At 35.0% G+C, this 27280-nt stretch overlaps 1 protein-coding gene across 3 annotated transcripts in view; it reads right to left on the reverse strand.

The window, feature by feature from the left end:
* Positions 1 to 784: 784 nt before the first annotated feature.
* Positions 785 to 27280, reverse strand: part of IMMP2L (inner mitochondrial membrane peptidase subunit 2) — a 426380-nt gene continuing 399884 nt past the window's right edge. For all 3 annotated transcript variants that reach the window (XM_032107395.1, XM_032107397.1, XM_032107396.1), the window contains exon 6: positions 785 to 1280. In XM_032107395.1, the coding sequence (XP_031963286.1) occupies positions 1161 to 1280 (120 nt within the window). In that variant the 3' untranslated portion in view covers positions 785 to 1160. The remainder of the gene's footprint in view (positions 1281 to 27280) is intronic.

Consider the following 27280-nt stretch of genomic DNA (forward strand, 5'->3'; position numbering starts at 1 on the left):
AGTCTACAGAGCTGGAGCATTTAAGAAGAAAGTTAGATAGATAGTTTTTATAGTGATTGAAGCTATCATCTAACTCATAAGGCAGATGTGTATGTTCAAAGAGCTGTAGACTTACTTTAATCTTGCCTGAAATTCTGATAATTGCATGTTTTTAGCTGAAAATATGGAAAGATCTTTTGTGTGATTTGTTAAATTTTTTAAGTACTAGCCTATCTGAAGTAGAATTCTATAAATATGAACATAAGCTGGCTCATATAGATTTGTCATTGAAAATGTGTCATTTTTCAAGTTCTTTTCACTTAAAATGTATGCAGAAGCTTTACTGCCCCTTCACAGAGTATATTTATAATATTAACTATATACTAGAATATTAGTTGTATATTTCTTATATAATTACATAGTTTCAAACAAATGTGGCAATCAGTATTAATGAAGATTTACTCTACTTGAAACATGAATTAAACAATGCCTTCAGATACTACAGATAATATCATTTGTACATTTTGGCTGAATATCTAATTCAACAAGATATACAGGGAGTATTTATGTAAAAGAAATTATTTTTATCCTGAAAAAGAAAATAGAAATAAGTAATATGTACTCAGTTTAATAATAGAAAAAACTTGCATTAAAAACTTTTCACCTACAGAAGTACTGATTCTTCATTACTAGAAATTATAGGACAATCCAAAGTATATTATGTTTAGGGTTTTTTTTTCTTTGGTTTTTCACACGCAATCAATGATATTAATAAAGGTTCCATGCAATTACAAAAGAAACAAGGTGAATGTAAAAGATCAACATAGTTTATTGAAGGTTTTAATAGTTTCTTGTCCAGAGAAGCACAGGTACAGACATAAGCCAAGCATGTTACTGCTTCCTGAAAAAAATGAACATTCAGTCCTTCTACAACCAATTATTTCAAACTGAATTAACATACAATCCCCTAACGTTCGAGATTTTTAAAACCCACCAAACAATAGAACAAACAAACAGAAGAAACATGAAGAATTTCTGGTGGCATTGTAACACTAAGATGTCTTATTTAACTGACACCTGATGTCAAAGCACTTGGCAAAGCTCTTACAGGTGATGGTATAACCGCTGCAACTCTTTCTGGTTAAACTTCATGTCAGTGTTGTCCTGTCTGAACGTTCCGATCACTCTTGCTCTCTGTGAAGTGGTTTACGCTCCGGAGGTAGCATTGGCTGTAACTTCTGCCAGCGTTGTGGAGGCCAGAGAATATGAGTAGCTCGGGCATGTAGAAGTCCAAGAGAAACCTGCAAGCAAAATATTTATTTATATTTATAATATAATATTTACTGCATTATTTATAATGCAAATAAATCAGTACGTGAAAAATACAAAGCACGTGATGATTTGTTAGAGGAATGGGAGAATACAAAGCAGAAGAGTGAGTAGTCTCTCATGCATGTAATGAGGGGAAAAGAAAATGTCTTTAGTAAAAATTTCTTTTTCTTTTTCTTTTTTATAAAACATCTTCTGGAACTCAAAACAGCTTGCTGAGATGTACTGTCTGTAACAAAGAACTAGGAATGGTTTTTTTTGATTTTCAAGAAAAAAAGCTGCTCAAAATAGGTGAGGCATTCTATAATCCACATAAAGCTTTTTGGTTATTAGTTATTCTGGGTCCAGAGAACAAATTTCAAGTATATCTTTTGAGTAAGTTAAGCAGAATCTGTGTCTCGGATTTGAGCCATGTGTACTAACCATACCAGGATAGTGGCTTTTCTAAACATGCTGTGTTTACTATTTATCACTCTCCTTCAAAAATCTATTTTGTCTTCAACCAAAAATGAAAATTACTGTGAATTGTAAAGATTTCTCTGAGGATGAAAATGTATTTCTCTAAAAAGCAAAAACTTTTGAAGTGCTAGGACTACTTACACTTAATTAATATGTTTTGAAAACATGTTTTACCATCTTATTATTTATTTTTGTTTACTTCAATAATTTTACTTCACTAATATTTTACTTCAATAAATCCAAATAAAATTCAATTCTGATATTGCTTATAAATGAATCAGAGATGACATAGTTTAGAAAACTTAATCGCTTAGAAAATCTTAAGTAAATTATAAACAAGACTTTTCATATATGGTATGAAAATGGCTAGACTAAGAGTAAGAATAGCACAGTCACAATTTCAGACTGAGATAAGATAGTCCATACTTAACAGTGAAATTAAGTCATTTTGTATGGAGTTAATCTCGGTTAATTTGAAAAGCCTGCAGGATAAACTTCTGCATCTTAAATTGTTTAGACTTCTAGAGAAAATAGCATGTAATAAGCATCCAGCACCAATAGAAAAGTTATAAACAGGACAAAAATATGGTTAGAAATACTGGAATGTCTGTGTCTGTGAAAAAATTAAATAGTTCAGACTCCAAAATAGACAACAGTGTTATAAGTCTACAGAATTAGTAATGGCATGGATTTAAAAATGTGTAGGCTTATTTGCCTCTTATGTCATTATTTCTCATAAGAACAAGGAAACATCAATGATATTATCCTAAAGAATTTTTTAAGCCAACAAAAAGGAAATGCTTTTCAGTGTGTGCAGGATTACATCATACTTGCATACATTATACAGGATACTGAAGAGACCAGAAAAAAATGGCAAACTGGTTCAAAAAAAATAATGATGGAAGCAAAGTCCAACACAGGTAATTGAACATAAATAAACAGCGTAGTCTTAACACTCCATATTAGGAACCACCAAGGGAAAAAATGTATACTTGTTTTATTCTTTTATTTCAATGATCAGGTATTGGCTGTTGTAAGAGACAGGAATTAAATGGATTTCTGGTTTGAACTTGTACTTTGCTGCTTAAATTCCTATGTAAACTCAGTTCCATTCCATTTCTCATTAAAAAAAAAAAAAAAAAAAAGATTTTAGTAAGCAGGTAATTCAGCATTTTATGCTAATAGACACCAAATAGGCCCCTAGGAATATCTTCAGCTAATTTTCTTGATTTAATTTCATAGGATTAATGTATATTCACCAGTCTCTCTCTACTACATAATCAAATCAGTGAAGTTGAAGTGGTATATATCCAATTCCACATGCCGTAGCTTGATGAAGCAGGTGCTGAATTACTTGAATATAATTTGGTTACTCAATAACCCATGATAGCTAAAAGAATCTGAAGTGGATCACTGAATTGCAATCTAGTATCATATTTCACTTGCTAGATCCCTTGCAGGGACCACTTTTTTCCCAGATCCATTGCATCTTTTCCTGCTACATTTAAGTAAAGGACAGGCTACTAAATGACAACTCTTTTTCCAGCATTGAGCAACATTGTTTAATGTCTTGACACACTTCTGTGTAGTTTGGTTGATATTTATGGCATTCACAACATCCTTTATCTTAATTAGCCCATATATTACCCAATGTAATATTACTATGTTGGGTCTTTTTCCCTGAGCATACAGCATGATAGCACAAACATTACAGGCTGATGCCAAAATATAAAACCACAGAAAATCCCACAGCTGCATATATAATATGACAGCATTAGTACAGAGAAAAATGTTAAAATACTCTTTTCAAACACAAATAACATCTCATTTTCAAAGCTCTGTGTTTTTCTCAGTACATTGCTTGTTACTGATGTCAGTAGGAGGTCTGCAAACTGACTGAGAATATAATAAATGAATCAAAACATGTTTTAAGCTGAGGCTGGGAATAATTTTGCCCAGAGGATTACTTCTACTGACCATCATCTGCCTTGAAACTAATAAAGAAATCTCCTTCCTATAAACATGATTTACAACATGACTAGAGTTAAAAAGGAAAAACAGATATTGTTGGGTGATGGAAGCCTGTGCTAAATAACAAATTACACTGATGCTATAGGACTTCTTTTATAATAACTTAAAGGTTCACTTTAAAAGCACCTTGATGTTTGACTTCTGCAAACAACCATAATAACTTTTTTCCATTGCCTATTATTATTCTGTACTTACCATAGCAGCCATGAATTTCACTGAGGAAGAACGGAATTGTTCGCAGAGAATAACCTGCCCTTGTTAAGAGATTTACCCTCATCAAGGTTAGATATGAATGAACTCAGAAGGGTGAACTGAAAAGCTACACTGTGTTGTAACAGCGAAATACTGAAATAATCTATTAATTAATCACTTCACTTTTAGACATTATTTTCTCCCTTTACTTAAGAAAATAAGTTTATCCCCTTGAAACACTGTCTTAACTGTAAGAAAAATCAGCACTTTGCAGACATAAATTCTTTGAAGAACGTATTTCCTTTCTGTCACAGAGATGCCAGCAATTAAATAGTTGGGGGTTATTTCTACATTATGACCTACTTGTTATTCTTGCTGTGGCAACAACAGACACTATATTGAATTGAATCCATATTACTGTGCATAAGCTGAACTGTTTAAGCATTTTTTTAATCTTTGAATATTAAGTTGAACAACTAAGAAGTCACTTTGTTAACACAGCAATTTTATCTGCAAAGTAAGTTTTGAATTAATAATACTGTTTTGACACTGTTACTGTGCTAAAAGCGTATTTCCTCAGTGTCTGCTTGTTGTTAGTATGTTAGTTGTATGGAGACAGATTAGTTTTGGCACTGCATTAGTAAAAGATAAGCCTGAGACTGATAGTGCTATCTGCAGTGGTACTTACAACAATCTTGCTCATTTTGTTCTAACAGGCTGGGATAAACCACTTTTATTAGTATGAAGTCTTACAATAATATCACTTCCTCTGGTTCTAAAATACATCACCTCAATGAGAAAAGCAGTATTCAGACTGTACAAGAGTCCTGTATACATGGATACAGTGTCATCCTGTATACATGGATACAGCATACAGTGGAGCACATCAAAGTTTCTATGGAAATAACAGGTATTCAGTTTGGATCTCAAGAAAAGGAAAGTCCAGATAAGGGTGTGATCCTGTGTACTGGTTTTGGCTGGGGTAGAGTTAATTCTCTTCACCATGGCTGGTATTAGACTGTGTTTTGGACTTGTGCTGAACACAGGATTGATAAAATGGAGATGTTTTTGTTTTTGCTGAGCAGGGCTTACACAGACCCAAGGCCTTTTCTGCTTTTCGTACTGCCACTGCTACTGGCAAGGAGACTGGGGGTGCCTGAGATGCTGGAAGTAGACATAGCCAGGACAGGTCACCCCAACTGACCAAAGGTATATTCCAGACCGTATTACATCATGCTCAGTATGTAAAGTTGGGGAAAGTAGGAAGAAGGGAAGGTTTGGATGATGGTTCCCAAGTCACCATTGCATGTGATGGGGCCCTGCTCTCCCTGAGATGGCTGAACCTCTGCCTATCTATGGGAAGCAGTGAATTAATTCCTTGTTTTGCTTTGCTTATGTGCATGGCTTTTGCTTTTACCATTAAACTGTTTTTATCTCAACCCATGATCTTTCTGGCTTTTACCCTTCCAAGTCTCTCCCAGATCCTGCTGGCGGGGGAGTGAGTGAGCAGTTGCGTGGAGCTGGGTTGCTGGCTGGCGTGAAACCACGACAACCTAACGAGGGTATGCTCAACTTCCCCACAGAATGTAAAGTCCAGCCAAACAGCTAAATTCAAGTATTGTAGCTCCTAGTCATGAGTTCACTTTGGTTTAAGAACATTCCCCACAGATTTCTCCTTGCTTCTTTTTTCTTTAAGCCTTCTTCATTTTGCTGTACCTTAAACAGCCAAGATTTCAAATTCTGTAACAACTCTGAAACAAGGAAGAATAACACCACTAAATACAACCTGAGAAACTGCAATGAAGAACCAAAAAATCCACTTTAAAACTTTAGAAAAAGTTAGACTTCCTAACTTGTCAGTTTTCTAATTGGAAGTAATAACCATAGAATCATGGAACTAAAACTACTTAGACTGACAAAGACCTCTAAGATCATTGAATCCAATGATTAAGTTGTTCACTAAACCATATCCCCAAGCGTCACATTCACACGCGTTTTGAACAATTCCAGACATGTAATAAGACAAAGAGAGAAAATGAAAATGCAAGGATGTTAGTACAGCTGCAATTCAGTACAGCCACTGCCAGTAATGAGCTGCATAGCTTGTATCAGCTCTGCAAGGCCTCAAGATTAATTTCTCAGGATTTGTCTGAACCTACCTCTCCTGCCTGGAGTTTTGATTCAGCTTGTTTAGCTGCAACAAATTTTCTAATGATCGAGTGACTATTGATTAATTTGTTACAGTTTCACTTATACTGCCTATATTTGCTTATGTTTGCATAATCTTGTGGTATAATCAGAGTTTTGACATATACATTCAAAAGTAAATATTCTGTATAGGATGAAATATTTATGTTTTGCAAATAATAATGACGTATACAGGACTGTAGGCATGGGATAATAAAAACAGACTGAAAATGGTCATTAAAAAAAACCAACCAACTGTCAAAAAGGTTTTAAGGCAAGTAAAGGGAAAATAAAGGTGGACAATAACAAGGAATATGCTATCATTAAATACAATATATAATAAATAGAGACACAAAATTGTGTTGCAAACCAATAAAGAACAAAGAAAAAAAAGTTAGAAAATGTGTTAAACTACTGGAACTTGCGAAAGAAGAAATTGAAGAATTCAGGGTGCCAGCAACTCATGAAAGCACCCTTTTCATGTCATTTTGAGGATGGGTACTGCCAACCTTGGGAAGTAAAGAGGCAACATAACCACTGAGAAAAAGATAGCTACCTGAAAGTGGTTATGTGACATTTTTTGAACTGTTTTGATGAGACTTATAGTGTACTAATTTGATAATTTGTAGTGCAAAGGGTGCTATATTTCTAACTGAACTAATCCTATTAAAAGTCAGTAAAACACTGTAAATAGCTGTGATTTTAATGCAGCTGTGACTCGGTGGATTCTCATATCAGAATTTTGCTGTTTTGCTCACAACAAAATTTTGACTGTAACATTAAGTTACTTTTAATTTTCTGAGGCTACATTAACTCTCATTAAGTGGTGCAAAGTAAAGAAAAGCTGCCTTTCTTTTCCTCACTTGATATTTGTTTTCATATTTTTCTGAAACAAAAATGGTGATTTTGATGAAGTGTTAATAAATACATTTCACTATTTCTTCCATTAAAAAAACCTCCAAAACAATCAAAATTAGAAAATTAAATTGACTGTTTCATTATTTCCTCACATTGTATTTTGACTTAGGGGCATTGTGACTGAAATTATAGTTATTTCAATAAAATCATGAAATATACATGAAGCATTTACATCTTTGTAACAGAAGATATAATAATCACATTACAAAGTATAAAATTAGAAATCTAGGAATATCTAGATCAGTCACAGAAGATAATAATAAGAAAAGGTAATAGGAAGAAAATAATAAAGCACAGCAGTAACTCTTAACACTGAGTCAACACAAAAATCCTCTCTGAGGGTGTGCTACAGTAAGTACTTGAGTATGAGTATACTTCTGAAGAAGAAAGATGATCTTGTTTTGTCATATATCAGCCTAGAAAAAATGCAATACTCCTGTCTTCTGGTCTCATTAATAAATGTTTGAATTGTGCAAATACCCGAAAATACCACTGAAAGAAAACAGTAATAGCTACCCAGCAAACTAGAAAGAACTAAACTACAAGAACCACAGATTATAACCTGTGTACTTGATAAATTTCATCAACAATGAGAAAATTACAATTTAAAAGGCCAGTCTCTGGTTTTGTAGTCACTTTTGCTTTCGTCTTTTATATTCTAGCAATATTGCACAGGCCTCTCAAATGTCATGGCCAATGATAAACATGCAAACACAAAAAACTAACATTTTCTTAAACCAAAAGAAGATGAAGCAATATAGACAATCACAGTGTTTCAAATTATATTTTCTATTCTCTGAAGTAATATATTCTCATTACATTTTTTTCTTCACATGCCGGTTAGCTAAGAAGCTTTACATATGGCCTTTCGCATAGCACTATGGAACATCAGGTATATACAAAATTTCCTTCTCAAATTTTCTGTTTCATAATACAAACTCGTTGGAGATGGTCAGGAGTAATTCTGGAACTGCAGAAGTCGATTCAGACTATGTTTTGCTGGCTGGATACTTGCCAGTTCCGAGAGAGGCTCTGAAAGGTGTCAATACACATAAGTTGAAAAATTCTCTAATACGTCAAAACCCTGAGTGATTTAGAGATGGCACCATTGGAGAAGGCATAGAGTTTCAATAAATTTTTCCAGATCTAGTAGTTCATAGCCCCACTACCTATATTGCATCAGCCAATCAGCTGCAGTTTGACGATACAGATTTTCTTAAAGACTGGGTATGGCAAATTTGCACGGATGTTGAAAACTGCGTAAAGGGACCAGGCTAATGAGAAAGGTGAGGAAAAAGCTCAAGAATATTTCAGCCCTCAAAATCAAAAGAAATCCTTAAGATAGAAATACTTTTGCAACTACACAGTGTTTCAGCTATAACCCCAACAAAAATATAATACCTGGAACATATATATTTGTGCCAAATTAGATTCCATGTCTTTAAGAAAGGTTGTGGCACTGGGTTTTGATATTAGATGGTAGCTGTAAAATGGTCTCACAGAGAATTGTCCCAGTAAATTCATCTCTCAAAAAAATCCATACTTTAATAGAAAGTAAACATGATTGCTATTACATTTCATCTTTTGTACATGGTTGAACCTTGAAACAAGTAGTATCAAATGCAGTAGTAGGAAAAGGGCTCAATAAAAATAAGATCCTGTGGATTACAGTAAAATCCCAGAGAAACCACTTCCTCTAGTAGAAATATCCAAGATAACGAACAGTGACAGAAGAAACAAATATCCTTCACCTCCTTCTTTTATGAATCCAAGAATAACACAAATATTAGAATCAATAAATTATTTTGTAAATAAACCCATACCCCAGTAGATGTTCTTTAACTTATATCAGCTCACTGGAGGTTGACATAACATGCCAACTAGCTCATGAATACAAAAAGTGATAAATTCCTTTCTAATACATAGCAAAGTGCCAGCATATTCATCGTTCTTTCTTCTTGTAACTGAAGAAATCAGACCTAATGGAGCCACACAGATCTAGTGACAAAGAAAGGAATGCAGCCGATTAATTTTGTTACTTAGTGTTCCATTACAGTTCCATTAGTTTGATAGCTGAAACAGCAGCTCCAGATACAGATAAAACATCCCATATATGTTTTCTTTCACAGAGCTAGTATATAATCAGTAAAGGCCTGTATTAGTTATCAAATTTAGAAGTGTTCATTTAGATAGAAAATATACTTTTAAAATCTGAAAATATATAAATGACAATTATTTTATTTTAAGAGTCTTAGTGAAAGTTTACACTTAAAAATTATGCTCATATCACATATATGCACATAAAAAATCATAAAAAATCATGTACAAGAGAGAAATATATTTCAAATGCAATGGTTGATTCCCAGAATTAATAAAATTTGCATGTTAGCACAGAATAGCTGTGTGACATTAGTGTTAAAATTGTGATTGCTCCAATCCAACATGGTTTTGCAATTTAAGCTATTCATATTAGAGGTGACCACACTCACTGCATTGTAATGAAAACTCAGGTTATTGATTGAATTGAAAAAATGTACTAAATATCAAAATAATTGGATTGCACACTCATTTTCCTATCATGTCTACACGTTTATGTAAACCTAAAGTTACCAAAGAGGAAAAGGAAGGAAAAGGTCACTCAAAATAGAATATATTTCACATATGAGATTTCTTTACAGTTAAATGTGCAGAAAAAGACCAGCTAACAATGAACCATAATTGAAATTCAAAGAAGTAGCACAGATTTAAAGGAATTACGTATAAAGTGGTGCATCTCTTATTCATCTCTTGAAGGAATCAGCTGTCAATGCCATTGCCTAAATTAAATGCAGTAACAGGCTTAGTACAAGAATTCTACAAACTGCATTCTGTTTCAATGCCTCTTCTTGGAATTGTCATGGATATATTATTGAAAAGACCACTATAGCTAATTAACTTCACCCCTTCACAGTTTTGCTGTGTTTCCTGTTCTCTAAAGACATATTTTTAAAATAGAGGTTAGCATATAACACAGGACTACTGTTCTTTTTTCTTCAGTAAGTATAGCAGTCTTAGCAAATATTTTTTCTTGTTTATGATTAACAGAGCCATTATGCTAAATAGGTCTACAAAAGGATTTATAAACCAATCTATTATTTATTTTAGATTTCTAGTAATAAAAAAATGGTGGAAGGATTTGCTTAGTGCACAGTATGATGTCCTTTGCATGCTTCATATACATAAAAAGCATTTAATAGTTAAAAGCTTTTTAATATTCCACTGGATGATGCACAAAGTTCCTGACTAAATAGGATTGTCACTAAGTCATGTAACTCAACAGAAAAACAAAATGTACTAGCAGCTCTCATGAAAGAAACACACATAAAAAAGCCATAATATACTTGCAATTCAGTTTTTTAAGAATTGATAAATTGAGTGGCAGGAAGAAAAGAATTATTACAACACATTTATTATCTTCACCTAGAAAGTATTAGTTAATTCCAAAATCTATGCATATTAATTATTTAGGAATACATAAAAGCCTTCAATGTGAATTCCTGTTCAGCAACATATTGTACCAGTGCCAACAGTCAGAATAATGTCAGGCTTAGTGACACTTTTCAGCTTACAACACTGATATTGATTATGTGCAGCGTCTTTCTTGACTGAACAATTAGGACACTAAACAGAACTGCTGTACATCACAAATGAAGTTGATTTCCAATTTGGTGCCATTGCATGTCATTAATTTAGGTTCAGCCTGAAGCTTTGGCAAACACAGGGGTACAGTGCAAGGCATTCAAGCGCAGGAGCAACCGAGTGGCCCCAAGAGTTCACACACTACCCAGGGACTCAACTCCTCCTCTCACTACGCTTCTCCTCTGCAGACACAGCTCATCCCCACAGGCTGGTCCTCAAGCAGAGGCAACCATGCCCTCTGCTCTGTTGCCCCTCCTCTGCAATCCTCTGTGCTTCCAGGAGAACCAAACTTCTGCATGCAGGCACTGCTCTGGCCATGGAGATTTACCATAACACTCTGTGCAATATGGGGGAGAGAGCCCTGGTGTGCTCCTGCTCTGCTTCCACTGCATGCTCACAGATAAAGCAAGCCCTAATGATGAGTGGCTACTATTCAAAGCTGAGCAAACAACCTATGATGACAGGTGAAATTCCACCAAATTTCTGTGGAAATCCACAACTGTGCCAGGGATCACATGTGTGCAAGCTGGGAGAGATGACATTTCAGACTCCTTCAGGAGGATTAAAAAGAACGGAAAGAGTCCTACCGGAGAAGGAAGCAGCAGGCTTTAATTTCTAGATACACTCAAATTCTTCTTCAAGACAAGTGATGTGAAAACCCCCCACATGCTAGTTGCAGCTAATTTCTATTCTTTGTATCTCTTCTAAAAGCTCTGAAAAGTACCTGATCTCATGGGTCAAAAATCAGGGCTATTTATGAACTTAGAGAAGTACCAAAGCTAAAGAATGTAATGGAGAACATCTCATCCCACTGATGCCTTTTCTGCCTGTAGGAGTAGCTCCAGCCTGAACAGCTCCATCAGTGAGCGCTGTGATGGGACAGCACTGGGAGTATTTGGGAAAGTTCATTACCTTAAATTTTCCTTGGCAGACGTCTTACAGTAATTATCAAATGCTGAGGTAAGAAAGAAAAAAAGAAAGGCCAGCAGTAGCCAGAAAAGTTAATTTAAGGGAATCAGTGAGAAATTACCTCTTAATTAAAACAAAATGGTGCAAGACCTTATGATATTACAATTGTTACTGGGCAAAGCAAGCCTTTTCTAAAGCTAAACTGCTCATAGATTTTCAACAACAATAGCTTGTATGTACAGCAAACATATCTGCCAGCCGGCTCAGAGCTTCTGTGGTTTTTATCACATGTTTTAGATTTAGTCTGATACAAATGAAATTGTTTCAATACTCTTCATAAAATAATTTTTATTTTCTCTTACCTTAAAAAGACAACTGTTCAATAGACTATTCTACTTAACTAAATATTTCAAAATGCCCTACTGTGAGGCTTGCCTATATTTTCTTTTAAAATGGCGACAGAAACAGTTTGACTTAGAGAAAACATGCTGCTGGCAATATGAGCTATGAAAAGCAATGGGGAGTAAATATTCAATGAGCAGTTAGGATATCAAAATGTCATTAAGTAGCTGCATGAGACGTTATTAAAATTATAAAAGACTTTTTAATAGAGCACTTTGTGTGAGGATGGCTAGAGCTCATCTAAATTGATAAATTTCATCAAGATAATTCTGTATACGTAATCTCCCCAAGTTGATTTACTGGAAAAAATCCTACAGAAATGCTTCAAATATATACAAATATTTTTCTCTTCCTTATAGCTATAATAATAGCTATGAATTTAAGACTACTAAATACTGTTTCTCTTTATCTGATTTATTCTGTATTTTTGTTAAAACTGTGGAGACGAAGATTAAATTTACTAAACCCAGCATTTACTTTATTTGGAAAAAAAAAATCTCAAAAACGTTAATATTTTTCTTATTCAATCTTACTATTATTTAGCATTGTGTTTATATAATACTGTGACATTTGTCAAAATAGAAGGCTTCTTTGTATAATTCAAATCATACAGCTATCCTTCCACTTCATAACAGAATTTATGATTAAATAATTGACACTATATACTTATGAATATATTTTCTCCTATAACTAAACCTCTTCAATTTTTTTTTTCTTTAGTTCACTCCTGATTAGCTTAGGGTAATGGTATAAGAGGTCTTTCAGAGAAAAAAGTTTCACAAAATATATCAGAAATATAACAAGATACACATCCTTATCAAGATATAACCTTTATCAAATGCTGTTGCAGTTCTTCCACACAATCCTGTGTCTACAAGGATTGCACATCTTACATGTGAGATGACTGTTTAATTTTCCACAGAAAACTCCCTCAGTGAGGGAACAACATTGCTTATGGAGAAGCCAGTTTTGTAGAGCAGTGACACGACAGATCAAGTCCCCAGGCCTGGCTTCTGTACCAGCAGACCCAGCAGACTGATCCAGAGGAGGGGTAGGGGACCAGAAGTCAGCTCCCTTTAGTTAGGAGGACATCAGAAAAACAAAGAAGAATGGGAGAAGCCCACATATGAGTTCCCTGACCATTATATGAGAGGTTCAGTTAACTGGCCTAAAGAGAGGTACTGCCTTCTGCCACTTGAAATGTACCAGGAAACCTCTACTGGCCATTGTGCCTCCTCATTCAGAAGGGCAGAGGCTTCTTCAAAGTCCTGTGCTATACCTTCACAAGGCACATAAAATTTGTCTAAGATTCACTAGGACATAGGAAAAACAGCTTTGTGGACAGCTAGAGTTCTCCCACAGCTCTCTTCAAGACCTTCGGTATTCTTCTTGGCACACATTCACCAATTACTTTTTACTGTTTTACCCTTGATCTCTAGCCTTCTTTGATGTCTCCTTGCAGAACAAGACAGGACAATAAACCAAATAACCGAGTCACAGGCTGCTCTTTTCAAAATAAAAAAAAAGGTACCTTCGTCTTTATCCAAATGCACTAACAGATGTGGCTGGAGGCCAGGTGCCCACCAAAGTCACTCTATCACTCCCTTCCTTAGCTGGGCAGAGGAAAGAACATGGTTCAGAGGCTCATGGTTCAGAATAAGGACAAGGAGATACCACTCACCAGTTACCATCATGAGCAAAACAGACTTGACGAAATTAATTTAATTTATTTCCAATCAAGTCAGGGAAAGGTATTGAGAAATAAAAAAAAAAACTTAAAAGCATCTTTCCCCCACCCCTCCCTTCTTCCCCGGTTCAACTTCACTCCCAAATTCTCTCTCTCCTTCCCCTGCGGCAGTGCAGGAGGACCAGGAATGGGGGCTGTGGTCAGTTCATCACACATTGTCTCTGCTGCTCCTTCCTCCTCAAGGGGAAAACTTCTCACATGCTTACCCTGCTCCAGGAGGGTGTCTCTCCCATGGAAGACAATCCTCCACGAACTTCTCCAATGTGAGACAGGTCCATTTTGGAGCTGACTGGCATTGGCTCTGCTGGACATAGGGGAAGCTTCTAGCACACACAGCTTGTCACAGAAGCCACACCTGTAGTGTCCTGTCCCTGCCCCTCAGTCACGTCAAAACCTGGCCACACAAACCCAATAGAACAGGTTTAATCCACAACTTTACCATCAAGATTTATATTTATCTCATGGAGAAATTAAAACTTGCTCCTAAACCCTACATGATAAGCAAGAAAGTAGTGAAGACTAATGAATTCAGTTCCCTGCATATGTAATAAAATATTCTCTCATAGTCATAATCAAGCCATAGTTCAGCAAAGCATGTGCTGAACTTTAAATATTCAAATAATACACTTGAGCACATTATTAAAATTAAGTAAAATAAAATAAAATGAATAAATTTCCAGGGAGCTGATGATCTAGGTTTATTAACTCTTTAAATGACTCAATTTTTCAGATTATATGTAGCTATTAAGCTTTTTTAGCAAGATATAACCACACAGGACTGCCAAGTCATCAGTACAGGAAAAGGATTAGCACATTTAGGATTTGAAAGATATAAATGTTAAAACTTAACACCACTAACACTAATTTTTTACATGGAGCTCTTTCACTTCCAGTAGAAAAATCAATGTGATTAAAATTCCTTTTAAGTGCTTACCTTTATAACAAAACGACATACAAAAAATGCTACAAATCCACTGCTTATTTTGTATCTCAGTGTTTTGGGGGACAAAAGTCACATTTTTGTCAGCATCAGACAGTGTAGCCATCACCATTTCTACAATGCCTGAAGATCCAAGTACTGTCTCTCAAATTAGCTGAGGAGACAGCAGCAGTGAAATTGCAGACAGCACAATCTGATACACTTTCATCAGTCTGCTGTGGAGAAAATATATTCCTGTATGTTTACCAAGCTGTTTTTTCTGCTTCAGGATCTTAGCTTTCAATGCAGATAAAAAAATGCTCCATATTTTAATGAGATCATTATTAATAGTTCATCTTCTCACTTGTTCAAGTACTAAATTTCCATCAGCTGTAGGCAAAGGCAATGTAGAGATGGCTACTGCAACTGCTTTGCAATGGATTCTGGCAACCTCCCCACAGCATCTTTGTTCTCCCATGACTGCACAGCTTAAGCAACCCAGTCTGAGCTTGGTAAGGATTCTACATTCTTGTTTCCAAAGCATTTTGTGTATTTTCTTGTTCAATGAATCTAATGCATGTTTTTCTGGAACAGGCAAACCACCCAACCTACAAAAAGAACAAAAAGAAAGGCTCCCATGTTTGCTTTACTCCAACTTTCTCACAGTGACCTAGGTTTTCATGGTGTCTGGAGCCACACAAAGGCAGAAGTGAATCAGAATCTGCCTTGACCTCAGAAATCTGGTGGTAGGCACCATTAGCCCATTTGAAGAGAGAATCAGTCTTAAACTGGAGTCAGCCACACTGTGTGCTTGTAGACTTGAGGATGTGATTCTAAGCATGAGTGAAATACATTGGTCAAAATGATGATTCTGTAAATGCAGAAAGTAAGAAAATGAAAATTAGTAGCTAATGATAAGGTAAAATGCAGTTCTTATCAAATGTGGACAAATGCAGGGCCAGATTCTCAAGAGAGCTGGACTTAAAAAAAAAAAAAAAGGAATTTGTAAATAGCATCTAGAGCCTTTTAATAGGAGTTTAGAGATGCTTGAACAACTCACATCCTGAAATTAGAACACTTCCTCCCCAAACATCAGAAATTATATAAAATCAGTGAGCATTAGCTACAACTGGAAAACATTCCCAGTTAATACTAACACATTAAATAAGAAACCAAAAGCTTAAAACTTATACCGAGCAAGATTAACCTTAAGCATCCATGGCAACAGCAGAGTCCAGTGCAGCACCTGCTGTGTTCTGCAGCAAGGCAGCCCTCTCTTCAATCTCAAAATACTACCTTATAGCATCTTTCTTCATAGTCTCTGCAAGAACTCAGCTGAAATTAATTCCCAGATAGTCCAAAGCCCTTTAGTACACATTTATGTGAGGTATTTTTTATGTACAGATTGTATCTGGGTAGAATCCTGATACTTTCTTCCCTCATAAGTCCAGCTACAACTCTTGAGTGCCCCCTCCTACAGTGTCATTCTGGCGGGTTTGTTATCTTTCCCATGTGTGTGCCAGCTGGCCTTAATTATTTATCCACAAGGCTTCCTAGTTGCTGGCTGGTAGCAGTCCCCGGGCATGAGAAACCAACAACCTTCATCCACTGCTGCAGAGAGCAGAACCCTGCTGCAGTTCCCAGATTCTCTGCTGCCTAGCTCCATTATACATGGGAAGGGAATCCACCATAAATCCCCAAATGCTGTTTTATGAGGAGGGCTGGAGAGCAAGGCATAATCACAAGCACAATGTGGATGACAAGGAATACAGAAACAATTTCCAAGACAAATTAATTTCCAAGTTCAGCAAAAAGGTAAATTCTCCAACAAAAAAGCTAAATCCCATGGTATCTGGACAAATACCTAATTCTCTGACCACAGAACATCACCTTACATCAGGCCTTAACTGAGATTAATGGGGCATGTCCTATCTCTTGTTAGTTTTTTAAAGCTCATCTAGAATGAGAGAAGCCATCTCACCTGTCTGATTGCAACAAAAGCAAATTGTTATGGTCATCTTTTAAACCATAAAGAGTAAGGCTTTTTAAAGAGAACTTGAGATTCTCCTCTAAAGAGAGGTAAAATGAACATGAAATTTGAACAACACATTTTGTATTCTATACCAGCTATTCAGAAAACATAACAGAAAATAGAAAATAATAAAAGCAGTTTATTCTCAGAGACAATATTTCAGCTGGCCTCAGTTTTTGGCTTTAGTGATTAAAAAAAGTTTCAATGGTTTTTTGGCTTTCAAATGCTGAGGTTATAAGACATTCAAGTTTGGTTAAGTAAAACCCATTCCCTGCAGCCCTTTGTTTATTTAAAGTTTTTGCTAGCATGTACTGTGGCATTGCTATCAACACTTTTTAAACACTAATATTTCTGAAAATGCTAAACCAAGCCCTCAAGCTAATGAAAATGCTAGACAGGTTGTTCTTCAAAATATACATATACAGAAATTGAGACATTCTTTTTAAAATCAACAACTTTCTCAAAGGTGTGACAATAAAAAAGTTCAGTCTCCACTTACCATTCTTCAGTACTTTATACACATTTAGATAATGAAAAAACACAAATAAAACGTTATTTTTCTTGAGCATCATAGACATGAAGCTACTAAGAAAGAGATGTCAGAATCTTTATTAATTCAAATTGCATCTTACTTTAACCACATTTATTGCTCTTACATAAACAAGGTTGAGCCAATTTGATTATTATCATTTTAGATTTCTTACTTAGAACTATGTCAAAATTAATCCTTATTTAATGAAGTTTTTGAAAAGGGGTTAAAATAGCAAAATTCTGAAACATGCTTATTAGAACTATTTGCAAGTAACTAAAAATGATAGCTTTTAAATAGCTTATGATTGTATCCTAATGCCATGTCAGAAATAATGCTCAGATGACAGCCTGTCACATAAATTTATGCTTGATATATGAGCCCTGTGGGTCACTAAATAGTGACAATCTTATTATTCTCTTGAAAAAAAAAAGTTAAAATTTCTGTTTTCACAATTATTTTTTACTTCCTTTTCCCTCCTACTTCATGACAGTTCATTGACATTATCTTGCTGAACACTAGGAAATCATTAATTATTTAGTCTGTGTCCTCCAACTTTTCCACTATCAAATGCCACTGTTACAATGTAAGAGAGCCTAAAATTCAACAGAAAAGGTAACCAACCGCTCATGAAGATGTAATTTTTCTCTGTTTGACACAGACACTAACATGATGAGCTAGGGCATTTATATGTAAAATCCTTTTTGGATTTGGAGTGTGTCACATTCTATCACTCAGGAGTCAACATTTTGCTCATGACATTGCACCCATAGGGAAAGCTTGGGTGTGAGTTTTTGTTTTGTTTTGCTATTTTAAGAGTATGGCAAGGATTACAGTAAAGGTTCTGAAAACTTCTCAGCCTTCAAAGTGTGGTATAAAAACTGTCTTTAAAAAAGATATGCATAAACATGAAGTGCCCTTTATTTTTCATAAATAAGACACTTGAAGTGCAGAGTGTTTGAAAATGTGCTGGCTAACAAAAACATCAAAGTAATTTTTGTTAACACTTGTTTGCTATTCTACAGAAAGTCAGATGACAATAAAATAAATTAAAAGTCAAATTAAAAATAATAGTATCTTTATTAAACAAACCAGGGTCAGTGGTAGAAGTTAAACATGGAATTGTTTTTGTAATTTCTTGATTATGATAATAATGTTTAAGGCTTTGTAAGAGACTAGTTCTTACCCTTGGTGTTTCCTAAAGAAAACAAAGCTACCCATGGCTAATTATACATATATGTGTGTGTGTGTGTCTGTGTGTATGTGTGTATATATATATATATATTTATTTCCATTTTAAAAATGATACACGTTGCATATAAAAAGCCACAGTCAACTGTGAGTTTCTTAATGTCTTATTTTCAGGTGTAATTTGAACATTGACTGGAGTCTGGAACCTGTCCCCAAACTGATTAGTAACTTACTTGAAAGCTTGTTGCTGTAATTTGAGAGGACTATTCCTGTAAACCAGGGCTATTGCTCATGTCTAAGGACACCTGAGTCTGACCCTAAGATTTATTTAATTTCCTCTGCAAAATGAGAGATTAAAAAAGCAAGAAAGAAAGCAACAACAGATTTATAGAATGTAAAACGTGTATGTCAAACTTCACCTCTTGAATCTTATAGGTTTCAAATATTAATTTATAGAACAGTGTGAGCAACAAGGCTCAAAAGTACAATTATTCTGATATAAGTAGATGACAGTCTAGTATTGCACTATGTTTTGCTTTTGATGAGGACTATTATTTCCAACAGGCATAATATGTAACAATGCCATAGCTTATCATGACTTATCTGAAAAACATGAAAGCTTGCAATAAATACATAGATTTATGAATTTCACTATTACACAGGCACTGTTTTTCATGGTACTTACTGAAGTTCTTATGTAAAAATGCTCCTATTCATAGGGGGGGGAAAGGAGAAAAATGTTTAGAGAAATTCTAGGTTTTCCAAGGGAAAAAAAACCAAAACAAACCTCAAATATTTTGTTTTCTATTACAGAATTGTGAATGCTACTAAAAAAAATTCTTTTCAACATTAAAAAGTGTTACTGACCTGAGGGACTTGTTTAGAGAACTTGTTTATCTAACAGAACAAAGCCTTATGGAAACAAGGAGGAACACTTGTTCCCTCCAAAATTTCTGAATCTTTTGTCTGTTTATGTAAGATAAGATATGAACAGCAAGCAGCCAATTGCCTCGCAGTCGTTAGACTCAGACAGCTATTAGAATATAGTGCAGACTACTGTAAAATTTACAAGACTGACACAGAGCTTATTAGATTTAAGGGATATAATTGCATTTGATTCAATAGACATTGGACTTAACCTCATTGGTATGTTTCAATGTCTATTGAAGCAGATGGACAAATACCCAGAAAAGGAATCATATGCAGGCCCTTATTCAGAGCTCTTTGGGTGAATGAAGTAATAGACTCAAAGATTTTTAGCACTATCATCCTTGGCTTATACTGTTGCTTTTTTTCCTAATTCAAGGATACTTGTCTTTACATAGGAAAAGTTCCCTAGCCATCACCAGAGAACAATTTCACCTAATTTCTCTGTACTTGGAATACACGTTGCAATCTTGCCTTCTTTAGAGAGACTTCCTACACAAACATCTCTCTGGCCCAAAAAGAGGTTATTGCATGCAGGAGGGATAATAAATGAAATACCTTAGAGGTTTTGATAGGCCTAAATTAACATAATACATGTCCTGGAATGAGACATCAGAAAAAGATTGATTTAACCTGGCAGTTAATGCTTTGTGCTGAAGTGCTCTGATGTCCAAAACAGAAAGAGAGAAGCATGAGAGAGCAGTGGTTACTGTTAAGGTATTAACCTTATTTGGAGAAGTTTAAAATGCACTTTAAATTTAGTAAATTAAGGTTATAAAATTGAGTTTGAGAAGACATTTAGGTCTAAGACCTGAGGTTAAATGGAGACTGATTGAATCGTTTGTTTACTAGACCTTCTCTCAACATTCTCCTGAAATCCCATGAGAAATTCAGCAAACTTGGATTCTCTCACCTAAATCAATAGCCAAAAATGAAAATCATGCTAAGCTCTGTAGACAACCAGTGGAAAGAGAGGACCTTGACAATGTGAGGTAGACCAGTAGTAAGTTGTATTAGTTTTCCCCGTTTCTCTCCCTTGACTTTAGAGGGAAGCTAGGCAACTGTGCTATTAATTTGGGTGTCTCTGTTCAGAGCTTATGATTAGATTAAAAGAATCTGGGCTTCTATATTGACTTAAAAATCATGTAATGTTCTCCATTAAAATCTATCTGTTCAAAAGATATCCTCGAAATGAATGCAAGACATCATCTGACATTAAATTAGCTTTCTAAATTACTTGGTACTAAATTTAGAGAGGACAGCAGCAAAGCTCCCTTCACTGGCCCAGAATACGCCAACTGATATTGCATTTCCCAGTTTAATGAATAATTTTTTGGGGGGGTTTTTCTTCCTCAGAATATTCTCAGAAGTCCTTCTTTTTATACTGCTAAAGGAGGGCAGTAATAACTGCAGGTCAATTACTGAGCATAGGTTGCAGGGTTTGAAATCTTAGTGACCTTGAGTGGAATCAGGTTCCAAATGCAATCTGTTAAATACCATTATATTACATGACAACAGGGTGAGTCAGGAAATAAGAGAATAGTAAAGCCAAAGTCTCTTGGGGCAGTCTGATAAAATGTAGCAAAACCTGTCTAAATAACACATTGGTTATATCTAGTTTTGTAGCTTTAAAATGGTGTGCTCAAAAAGCTACTAAGCTCAGAGGAAGAAGTCACCTCACATCAGCCATCACAAGACACTGTTGTATACTGTTTCTGTTCTAACCATGGCAACACACTGCCACCAAAAAATAAAATTAAAAAAAAAAAATAAAAATCAGTGATGCAGAAGTAGATTAAAAATACTCATTTCAGAATTAAAGCATAATGCATTAAACCCAAAGATTTCTTGGCTAGCATTTAATCACACAATTTCTCTTTTTAAAAACTCTCAATTTAACCTCAGTTCCCAGGTTTTCTTTTTTAGATTCCACTTCCACTGCAGTAGATATGCCATGTTTTCTCTATGGGACCACATCTGAAATGAGTCAGTCACTCTATACTACTTGCAGTCAAAAGAACTTCATCTAAAAGTACTTTAAGATTGAATCTTTTGTGTGAAGCCTGAGCAATCTGCAGCCAGTGAAGAATAAAAATATATTGAGGACTCACTGCCAGAGATGCAATCGTGAGATGCAGAAATAATTGCTGGAAAATATCAGAAGCTGGTGTGCTAGTGAAAGTTTGAATTTTGTCTGCTTTTAGAAGATTCTGTGTATCCAGCCTACATACTTATTTTACTAGTATCATATACAAAATTCATCAAGAACTGTTCCAACATAAAAATAGCTGAGTTTTAATGAAAAAGATGATAATGAGCTATTTTTATTTCATTTTTACATATAATATAAAGTCACTGTCGGGTTCCTAGTTTTACCCCCAATAATTAACATTCAATGCTTATAGTCATTTATGGTTACAAATATTATATAGGTTTCTATTAAGGTAATAGGGATTATAAGTTTAATTTTTCACAATATTTGTCAGGTTTAAATAAACTTGAGGTTTATATTTTTCGTCTGAAATAGAGAAAAAAACAACAACAAAGAAAAGAAGTTATGCTGGAGCTTTGTTTCTGCAGGTAGTTAATGAATATTTTCTCTGAAAAGCAGTATTTCTGAGATAATTTTCTTGCATTTTATACTGTTCTATGAATTACAGAAAAATTCACACTGGCTGCCTGTGTTATTTTGCAAGAGTCACTACTCTTTTTAGAAGCAGACTGAAGTAAGGAAAATGGAATCATCCAAGAAGTCACTTGGTACCATCATAGATTTGTCCAAGGTAAAAATGAAAGTGAACTTGAAAATTATTTTGAGAGGTAAGGCATGTTAAAAAGAATGAGATCACTGTTTCTATGAAAATAACAACAATGATCAAGCAGCTCAACAATTGAGACTTTTACAGCTAATTGGAACAAATGTTATTCCTGGGATATTGTAGCCTTTTCAACTGAAGATCAAGGAATGGCATGTGTTTACTATTTTTCTACTAAGTCAATAACATACTTTAAAATTCACCCCTCTTCCCAAAAATAAAATTTAAAAAACAATTCATCTAATAAGTCACCAACCTTTATATCTACAGAAATTGTAGCATTTTTTAAAAAGTGTGAGAACTAAGACATTAAAGCCTGTAGACAGGCTGGCACTGCTGATCCACTGTTCAGAGGATCCAGTGCAGGTCCTCAGAGTTTCTCAGCTGGGGAAACTGCAACTTTTTGCATAGATTAGACTTAGATTAAACTGCACAGCAAGGCAGCACTCACTGCTCATGCATCAGGGAGTTTTCTGTTTAACAGTACTATTCATCTCTTCAAGGAGACACTAATTTTAGGATAATTTGGAAATGCTGTTCCATCTGCGAATTAAATTGCACTTCATATCTCACAAACACCAAGAACTAAGTAGAAGTCACCTTCACTTTTTTTTAAATTTAACATTAATTTTGCTGCAAGAGGCATGTAATCCACAGCTTTCTTGTGCCTGGCCATTTAAATTTTTGATCCTTTTTAATACACTGTAATAATCAGTCTATAAAGTCCAATTACTCAGGGTAAAAATGACTGGCATCTCTAGACTCAACAAACCCCAGCTGAACAAATTGTACAACTGCGAACTCTATAATTTTTTATGTAAATCCATATCACCCATTTTCATATTGTACCAGCTTGTATCTTCATTGGGAACACAGCTTTGCTCTCATAGGGAGGAAAATTTAACAATAAATTCCAGAGCTCATGAATGCATAAATCATTGCATGCATGTTGAAACAAAAGTGGAAGTAACCTGCTGTTAAAGGAAAAATGTGGTTAAACACCTTTATGTATCACTTCTCCAAGAGCAACCCTGGAAAATTTTGTGTGACTGGATTAAACAAACCTTCAGTTTCATGGAAATTCTGAATGTCCCTGGAGACTCTAGTTAAAATCATCATTTCTAGTAAACAAGGACAAGGCATTAGCGATATCATTCCTCAAGATATAAACTAAAGCTTGGATTAGAAACAACTACAATTGGATTCTCCATTTATCTAATATTTTGCTTTTATCTGAGTCATTGCACTATGTACCTTTCCAAACCAATTTTAAGTTTTATAAATAAGGCACTGTTTCAGTAGATTTGTTAAATTCAAATTCAACACCTTTATGATAAGATGATAAGGATGTTCTATGTGTAAAAAGATGTTCCACTAGAAAGGTATATTTACAAATACCTAGAATATTACATCTCTCATGGCTATACCTAGAGGCAGGAAAAAGTAGCTTTTACACTGGGTAAGTCATAAAGTATTATGAAATGCACTATATTAAGAACTATAGCAAATATTAATATTTTCTTTTTATATTTTAAACTATTATGCAAAGTTAAAAGTTCCTTTTTCCTAAACTTCAAGACAGAATCCTTTCTCTGCTTAAAGCAAAGCTCTTTTAAATAGTAATGCAATATTGAAATCCTAATTCTGGTGTTGCTAGTTTGTACACAACTGGTGCCCATCTGACTGCTGATATGAAGCCAGTTGCAATATGCCTAATAAGAACTGATCAAAACCTTCTACAGTTTCCTGAATTATTTTTATAGAAACCACAGGAGCAAAAAAAGTATTTTGGATAAACTTACAGAATAATATATTTACATGTTTTTTACACTAATAACCTGTTAAAAAAAAAAAAGAATATCCCACAAAGCCATGCAGCAGGCTCCCAGCATAAAAAGGTCATGGACCTGGCTAGAGTGAGTTCAGAGAGCCACTAAATTGATCACAGGGTTGTAGCACCTGTCCTATGAAAGGGAGGCTGAGAGAGTTGTGATTGTTCATACTGGAGAAGAGAAGGCTCCGAGGAGACCTCAGAGCAGTCTCCCAGCACCTAAAGAAGAAAGTTGGTGAGGGACTGTTTACAAGGGTATGTAGTGATAGAACAAAGAATAATGGCCTTAAACGAAAAGAAGGTTGATTTAAGTTAGATATCTTGAATTAATTCTTTAGTGTGAGGCTGCTGAAACAATGGAAGAGGTTGCCAAGAGACGTTTTGGTTGCCAAGATCCCTGGAGGTGTTCAAGGCCGGGCTGGATGGCCAGAAACCAGGTCTAGTGGAAGGTGTCTCTGCCCATGGCAGGGGGTTGGAACTGGATGATCTTTAAGGACTCTTCCAACCCAGGCCATTCCATGGTTCTACAATTCTATGATAAATCAGTATCAGATAATACAAGTAAGCAAGACAATGAGAAATTTATATTATTCCCATTTAGTGACCTCTAATATGTGTGTTGAAATGTCTATGCTCTAATAAAATAGAAAGAAGATATTTTTCTCTGCATGAAACACTGAAAATTACAGAGTAGATCAACCAAAAAATGAGCATGAACAAAGGAGAATACCGTAACATATGAAAGAAGATAATTTCTCAAGTAACAGTATGCAATCTTGTACACTTGGCAACTCAAATTATTTTGAACAATGAGTATTTTATGGCTGTGAATGGTCAAGCACAATTCCTCCTTCATTTATTTGTTTTATTCCCCATAGCAAACAGCAAATAAATAATATTACTTCTAAAGAGACATTTTCTGCTGTTATCCTTTGTGCCTTGAGGAAAAGGATCTTAATATCTTTGAGCTTATGAGAAAACCCACTTACAGTCATACATTCCTCCCTTTTCTCATTCTTCATAATAAATTCCACAAATTTTTATTACGTCACATGTGCTCTAAAGAAAAGCAGTATTAAAAGGTTTAGCGTGACACAGATTTAGGTTTTTAAGATCTTTAAAGTTGGGACATCTGTACAGCATGTCAATAATTATTTCTCCTAGTTGGAGAGATACTTTCTTGTCCTGTTCAATTTGGAAATAAGTCCTGTATATCCTAGTAAGCAGGATACATTCAAAATACTAAAAAAATCGTGAAAGTTATTTAAAATGTAAATAAGTGGCAACTTGTATGTGATTAAAATTATACAAGGTTAATCATCAGAATCCAAATGTAGAGCCATTTCCACAATGACATACTGCATATTAATTAACAAGGTTGAATACTTGGAATTTCATATTAGCAGCATCATGAGAAAGCGTAAGCTGTGCAACCTGGAACAACGATCTAATTCCAATCAAAGCATTCAGTAAAATAGTTTCATAATTTGAAAAAAATACATGCAAGAAAGAATATGTGTGTTGTAGCTAAATCCAGGCACTAACTACTTAGTCTTCACTCTCTTTACTCTTAATGGTGGCAGAGGTTAAGACCCCGCTGAAACACGTTCTACAGAATTCATTTATCTTTCTGGTTTTGTATTGACCACAGATGCATCCTAAGGAGATCATCCTAATGTTTGCTTTTGGGAATACACATCAATGCCATTTTTAGCCAATTTCCCAAGCAGGTGACTACAGCCAGAGGTTCAGGTGTTCCTATACATTGCTATGCAAATGTAGAAAAGACAAAAATACATATTGTTGAAAGATCAAAAACTACTTAAGATATTCCTAAACAATGGCTGGGATTACAAGGAACTAGATAACCAGTAGTAAGTAAATCAAACCTGTTTGTAGTTAAAAGTGTGGGTTGGAATTCATAAACTTAGAAACGATCTTGGGACACAGCAATTTTAGCTGCTGCCTCTTCCTACACTTCTTACAACTGTTGCAATTCATTGATGATTTTACCATCTGTCTCAAAAGCTAAAATACTTGGTTTAAATATATAAAAACCAGACAGACAACTCCATTATTACATGCAAAGGCATCTCTAGATCTGTAAACACAAGCTTAAACTTCCCACCACTTTTACAGGTCTACCTGTGTTAACAGTTGTGAGACTAGAACAGACTTGTCACCAGAATGGCCTAATCTAGGCTTTGTCATGGCAGTGCAAATTAATACAAAATACCTCCTGGATTGTATTAAGGTTGTATCAAATGAAGTGCCTTACTTGTTGATACATGTCATTGAGACCTTTCAAAGACAAGCTGGGAGGCCTATTCAATTAAATGAACCCTTGTCATTATATTCCTTTTCCTGTATGTTGCAGACAAGATTTGGACAATGCAGTATCTCTGTTACCTAAAACATGATAGTCATGCTTTAAGTCAGGTAAGTATAATCAGAAAAGAAATCAAAGGAACGTGCTGAGCTGCAAGACCCCTAAGTGTTTCATTTCTCTTACAACTCTTTTTGTACAAATTTTCAGTGTAACATTGGGCATTAAAGCTTACATAAATTTTATACATCCTAGTACCTGATGATGGGCAGTAGTGGCATAGTGGAAAATATCTATACCTTTGTTAAGTGATCTTGTTCTGGCAGCACAGAAATGTGCTTAATTCCTACGTGAAAACTTGACAAAAATACATTAAACTCAATTTTATAATAAAATGTTTCTGAAATAAGATTATTTGCCATATTTCAGCCCAGAAACATTTAATAACATCCAAATTCCACCTTTTGACAAACAGACATTCTGAGTAAGTCTGGCATGCTTTTAATTGCAGAAGCACATGTATGCCTCTAAAATAAAAGTGTTCAGTATTCAAACTTTGCAGGGATCACTTCATTTAGGATCCTGAGAGTGATATCAAATCTGAAATTACAGTCATGATTTTCAGGCATATTTCCCTCCATAGCACGTACATTCTTCACACTTTAAGAAAATGAAGACACAGTTACAGCTGCTGCCTACTGATCTGTGTGCACTGATAAGCGCATCAACATATTCAGCTTATCACAACCGTTTGCAAGAGCATGTTTGTCAAGCAAAACTATCTCAGAGCATGAGGCGACTGATGTCTCAGTTGGATTACTTCACTAACTCCTCTATAAGAGCATAGAAGGGTTATTTTAACTGAGACTATGCAAAGA

The sequence above is a fragment of the Corvus moneduloides genome, chromosome 4 (assembly GCF_009650955.1).
Source record: "Corvus moneduloides isolate bCorMon1 chromosome 4, bCorMon1.pri, whole genome shotgun sequence".
Classification (NCBI taxonomy): domain Eukaryota; kingdom Metazoa; phylum Chordata; class Aves; order Passeriformes; family Corvidae; genus Corvus; species Corvus moneduloides.